We start from the raw sequence: 6,345 nt of genomic DNA, 5'->3' as shown, positions 1-6,345 counted from the left end.
CACCAGCAGGGTCACTCATTGTGGACAGGTTTCAGTGGGGCTTTCAGAATAAGACAGACTAGGAAGAAAGGTCTGGTGAACCACTTCAGAACATTAGCCAATGAAAACCTTATGGATCACAACAGAATATTATCCAGTATAGTGCTGGAAGATGAGCTCCCTGGGTTGAAAGACACTACACAATAGTCATAGCAATGGGCTCAAACATATCAACTATGATTAAGAAGGTGCAGGACCGGGCAATATTTCATTCTGTTATACTTAAGGTTGCCATGAGTCGGAGTCAACTCAACAGCAACTAACAACAACCAAACAAAAATTCCTAGGGGTGAAATTGCATAGTCATGGAGTTTTTTGCATTTTAAACTTTGACATATATTGTCAAACTGCCTGCTATACAGGTTACATCAATTTACACTCTTATGATCCATGGGTGAGAGTTCCTATTTCCCCACATCTTGGGGTATGTGTTTGAAAATATTGTCAGAGGCCAGATCATACAGAGCATTGTATATACATTTGAACTTGATCTATAGACCATGGAAACCCATTGTTGGGTTTAGGCAGCGGGTGAGGATGGTCAGGTTTGATTTTTGAAAGAAAGTTTATTTTCATGATGACAGCAAATAAATTTTGTAGTGATTTTTTACTCTCCAACAGGCATGACTGATAACGTGATGAGTCAGAGTCCCAAATATCCGTTAGGATTTAAGCCATGCTAGGGAGAGAATGTTTATTATTTGGGTACAGCTGCCACTGTAGACAATAGGATTGGACATGAATGCAACTTGGTTTCTTTGCCATCCCATAACTCTAACTTTCCTGCCATTTTTCTTTTATCACATGCTTCCTGCATGCTGATGGCTTCTAATGAGACATTTGGCCCTCAAGGGTAATGATGTAAGATCAGTAGAAAGGAATTTTTTATCAGAAGCCAACAGTTGACTGAATGACAAACAGGTAATACAGCAACTTTATCGTTCTCTAGAAGACCATTTTGCAAATTAATTAGATTTAGAGCATTGAACAAAGAGCTGGGTGAGGCAAAAATGCAGACACATTCATGCAGAGTCTTTTGTTTATAAAACCAAAGGTAGCCACCATTATGTGATGCAAAGAGAGAAGGAAAGATTGATGGTGGGTGATTGTGAAGCACCATCATATGAAGGACCAGAGAGCACACTCAAACACTCCAACAGCAGTTCAAGGATGAGCGCACTGGGCTTAGTACTCTTGGGGCTCATTCTGAGTTTTAGGGCCACCACTGCTGGGCCAGTGGAGGGCAACCTTTGCTCTAAGAGCCAGGTGGCCTTCAGAGATGCTTGCTATGAATTTGTACCACTTGGACGCACCTTCCATGGTGCCCAGAGCTGGTGCGAGGGGCAAGGAGGCCATTTGGTCTTCATTCGGGACGAAGGCACCCAGCAGTTTCTGCAGAAGCACATCTCCCAGGACAGGGAATGGTGGATTGGACTCACAGGGAGTTTGGTGCTGAATGGAACCACAGAAGGTAGGGACTGGGCTAGTAATGTTGTATGGGAAGCTTGTGGTTGGAATTCTCACCATCACTTCTCACACAGAGCTCTGTGGAGCAAATTAATCTTTTCAATTCTCATGGTAAAGATACCCTCCTCTGTGACTGGCAAGAAATAAAGTAATTTAGGTACAGTACCTAGCACAGAAGGAGCCCTGGTGGTACAATGGTTAACCACTCAGCTGCTAACTGAAATGTCAGCTCTGCGGGAGGAAGACCTGGTGATCTGCTCCTGTAGAGATTACAGCCTAGAAAACCCTATGCGGCAGTTCTACTCTATCACATGGGGTCACTATGAGTAGAAAATTGACTCCACAGCACCTAACAACAACCTAACACAGAATCCAGCACATAGCTGATACTCTAGAAATGTCAGTTTCTTTGCATGAGCCTAATAAGAGTAACAGCTAGGACTTCTTCCTAGAATAGTGTTGGACACTATCCTAAGTGCTTCATGTCCCTTATGGTGTTGAATCCTTACAACTGATAGGATAATTACTATTGTTGTGAATGATGAGGAAACTGAGTCTCAGAAAATTATTGCTAAGCTATTTTCAAAAGGCTTCCCCATGTTTTTCCCGACTTGGGATGAGATTAAAGGGGTTAAGTGTCTAGCACAGCTCAATGCACATTAGAGAGTCTCATTTTAATGGTCTTCCTGGAAACTCTTACTTAACCTTTACTATATGACTCCCCCACTACCTTCAGTCACAGTCAGATGAGCCCTTCTCTATGCACCTGTAGGACCCTACCCACACTTCTATGAGAACACTTTGGGTATGGCTTAATTATCTAGGTGTCTATCTTTCCCCCAGAGTATGAGCTCTTCAGGGGAAGGAATCAGATTCTGGTCATTTTTGTTGCCCTCCTCTGGCCCACAGCAGAGAATAAACAAACAGACATTTGTATTTCATCCTTACCCGAACACCACGAGGTGGGCATTTGATACTCTTTTTTTTTTTTTTTAAATTTTATTTTATTGTGGTAAAATATATATAATAAAAAATATACAGAAAAATTTGGGAACTGTTAATGATGATGGTCCAACAACATGATGAAAGTAATTAATGTCACTGAACTGTACATGTGAAGATTATAGAAATGGCAAATGTTTTGTTGCCTATATACTTACCACAATTTTTTTTAAAGTTTGCCATTTTAACCATTTTTAAGTGCACAATTCAGTGACATTACTTACATTCACCAGGTTGTGCAACTATCACCAAACGTTTTTCATCACCTTAAAAAGAAACTCAGTACCCCTCTTGCAATAACTCCCCATTCCGCTCTTCCCCCAGCCACTGGTACCACTAATAGACTTGGGTTTCTGTATATTTGCTTATTTCATATAAGTGAGATCATCCAACATTTGTCCTTTTGCATCTGGCTTATTTCACTCAGATAGTGTTTCCAAGATTCATCCATGTTGCAGCATGTACCAGGACTTCACTTCTCTTAATGTGGAATAATATTGCATTGTATAGATGGACTGTATTTTGTTTATCCATTCATCTGTTGATGGACTCTTGGGTTGTTTCCAAGCATTGCTACTCTTACTTTATAGATAAGGAAAATGAAGTCCAGAGAGAGGAACTGACTGCTCAGGATGATGGGGCTAGTGGAGGGCAGTGAGGGCTTAAACCGGGTAGGACCAGCTCCTAGGTCTGGGCTTCTCCCACCACATCACACCGACCATCCAGACACTCTCCTTGCCTCTGTAGAAGCGACTGGGTTTTAGAAACAAGTAACTTCTGAAGCACCTACAGAATATATCAGAGTGGATGGAAATGCTTTAGTAAATGAGCAGCTGGGGAAACACATTTAAGGAAACTCACAGCTAAGAGTATTTGAATTCTGAAGGTATGTGTTCAGGCAATGTCTATTGAATGGGTTGTTGTCTTGTAGAGGCAGCAATTGCAAATTTCTGTATATTGGATGTCCATTCATATGCAGTTAAAGGAGATGTGTCTACTTAAAATCTCCAAGGAATACTGCTTGGCTGTTACAGAAAATGAAGAAGATCTAACCAGGCTGATATGCAACAATCTTCAATATTTAATATGATTTAAGAAGCAAGGGGCAGAACACTGTGTGCAATATGATGGTATTTGTGTAAATAGATCTCAGGCCCTCATAATTGCTGATCTAGGGATAAAATTCTGTCTGGAATGATTCACAAGAAACTGAAAAAAAAAAAAGGAGTAGTTCATAGGTTTGCAGAGATAAGATGTTTACTTTTGATTTTGTAACCTTTTGTACTATCTGATTTTTTTATCATATGCATGGATTTCTTTTCTTTTAAAAAATTAACAAATATATTTTTGTCTTCATAGTAAATAATTTAGGTCAGTATTATCCAAACTATTTTCTAGCCCTCTAGTGTCCTTGAAATGTTTTTGTATTTTGATCATGTGTGCCCGCATGCACACACAGATATACACGCATGCACCCGTGTGTGTACACGCACAGGTACACAAGCACACACAGGCACACACACGTGCACACACACGCACACACATGACACCTCTTCAGCAGTCATCAGTGTATTCAAGGCTCTGAAGAAGCGCTTATATTTTAACTCAGGACTCTCCAAATACATTTGACAGGAAACCCTACTTCTGGGTAGAACACCTTTTAACATCCCTGGGGACACGAGCATTCTGTGCTCTTTTACATTATGGTTAGACAGCACTGGAAGCATCATTTATTTAAGCCAACAACCTTCTATGGGCTCTCCAGTTTGGTGTCCCTGTTTTTAGGTTGAGTTCTTATGTATGAATGTTTGAAGACAATGGTTAGGAAATGTCCCGTGCCTGTAGGGAAAAGAGAGACCTCTGGCCTTTGAACATTTATTGAGCACTACTGCACACCAGGAGTTGAGCTAAAGACAAGCTCTGCACATAGAAGGGGTAAGAGGAAAGTTGTCAAGTCCTGATGTTGCTCCCCTCTCAGGGCCTGGGACTTGGTTGGACACCTCTAATGTGACCTACAGCAACTGGGGTGGAGGGCAGGCTGTGCCCGCCCCCGACACCTGCGGCTACATCGGGAGAGGTCCTTCCTCCAAGTGGGCCACCACAGACAACTGCTCTCAAGCGTTAGCCTTCATCTGTGAGTCTGGTGAGTCGCCTGCATGGGGATCCTCCTTCCCGCCTCCCTCTCTTCCTCCCTTCCTGCTGGTCTGCCTTCTCCAGCTGAGACTCTCTCCTCCTTCTGCCTCCATCTCTCTGACCCTCTCTTTCCCTGTTTTCCCCCTCCTCTGTCTCTCTAAATTCTCTCTTGGGCTTTCTTTTGCTTCTCGTTCTCTCTGACCCTTTCTATTCCTGTTAGTATCTCTGGCTCTCTCCCTGTGTCTCTGTGGGGTCTTTCTCTCTCTCTGTCTCCCTGTTTAAGTGCCTACCTTTTGTGTTTTTCTCTGCTCACCTGTTGGTCTCTGACTATCTCTCTGTCTCTCACTCTGTCTTTCTGAGTCTCTGTCTTCCTTTTTCAGTACCTACTTATCTGTATTTTTCTGTGTCTCTCTGTATCTCTCTCAGCTTCTGACTAGTTTCTTTCCATCTCTCCCTCTCCCTCTGTCTGTCTCTCTCTCTGCCTGCCTGTCTCTCCCGGTGTGACGCTCATCTCTCCGTGTCTCCCTCCCACATCCATTCTCTCCTATGCACTTGCCTGCCTCCCTGTCTCTATCTCCCCTCTAGTACAGATGCATCAAGGGGAAAACGCTCACAGCTCCACTTATCACTCTGTTCCCATACTCCTGTGCAGGGAGACGGGTGCCCAGGGTGCGGCTCCTCCTCACCCCTTGATTCTTGCCACCCCACCAGCCTGAGTCTCCCCTTCTAAGACCTCCACACTCCAACCTCCCGAGTTCCCCCATGCTCTGTTCTTGTGCTCTTTCCAGCCATGCCCACCATGGGCTTCCCCTGCAGGCGCTGGTGAGAGTCCTGGCAGGAGCGGCCTGTGGCCCCAGTTTAGGTCCTGCCTGCCATACAGGTCCTGGTCTCTGAGCTGAGCCACTGCTGCCCAGGCTGCCCTGTGGTCCTCTGACACTGCTTCTCTGATGTGCTCAGAGCCCTCAAGTAGGCCTGACAGAAGCTTCTGGGCTTTCTGGGCCCAGCCCCCTCCCCAGCTCCAGGACCCTCTCTGGGTTTTGAACCCTTAAAGGGGCCCCTGCTCAATTCCCTTTTTGCCCAGCTCAAAATAGATGCCACATATGTTTAACCCCCTTCGCAGGCTAAGTCTGAGAACTCAGAAGCTTCCCAGGAATTGTGTGTTTTGGCTTTCCCTTTCTTTTTGTCACAGCCATCCCCTCCCACCCCCATTAGGCTTGGCTCTTAGAATCTGTCAGCCCAGGGGGTCTTGGAGCCCTGGCACGGAGGAAACACTGTGAATAGCTGCCGTTTATCCTGCAGGAGTTCCAGTGCTGATCTAAGCACCAAGGGTGCATTTATTTGTCACAACAATAGAAGTAGCTACTATGAGGCCCATTTTTAAGTGAAACTTGGAATGGGAAAGTTCCTTGCCCAGGCCACATAGCTGGGAAGTAACAGAGTTGAGAGTTGAACCCAGATTTGCCTGTGGTCAAAGAAAGAGTGGGGCCATGAGCTGAGAATGCAGGCAACCTCTAGAAGCTGGAAAGGGCAAGGAAATGTATTCTCCCCTAGAGCTTCCAGAAGGTACGAAGCCCTGCGGACACCTTGATTTTAGTCCAGTGAGACCCATGCAGACTTCTGACCTCCAGCACTGTCAGAGGATAAATTCGTGTTACTGCAAGCCACTAAGTTTGTGGTAATCTGCTACAGCAGCAATAGGAAAGG

General features: G+C 44.5%; 1 protein-coding gene across 1 annotated transcript in view; it reads left to right on the top strand.

Moving 5' to 3' along the window:
• The first annotated feature begins 1,209 nt into the window (after positions 1–1,209).
• The window catches only part of LOC101340975 (polycystin-1-like protein 2), a 99,284-nt gene continuing 94,148 nt past the window's right edge, over positions 1,210–6,345 (top strand). Inside the window, exons 1-2 of the mRNA XM_012555923.1 lie at positions 1,210–1,510; positions 4,487–4,651. Of these exons, the coding sequence (XP_012411377.1) occupies positions 1,210–1,510; positions 4,487–4,651 (466 nt within the window). The remainder of the gene's footprint in view (positions 1,511–4,486; positions 4,652–6,345) is intronic.

Source organism: Trichechus manatus, unplaced genomic scaffold, assembly GCF_000243295.1.
Source record: "Trichechus manatus latirostris isolate Lorelei unplaced genomic scaffold, TriManLat1.0 scaffold00053, whole genome shotgun sequence".
Lineage (NCBI taxonomy): Eukaryota > Metazoa > Chordata > Mammalia > Sirenia > Trichechidae > Trichechus > Trichechus manatus.
The sequence above is the reverse complement of the archived record's forward strand: the minus strand, read 5'-3'. Positions and strand labels throughout refer to the sequence as shown.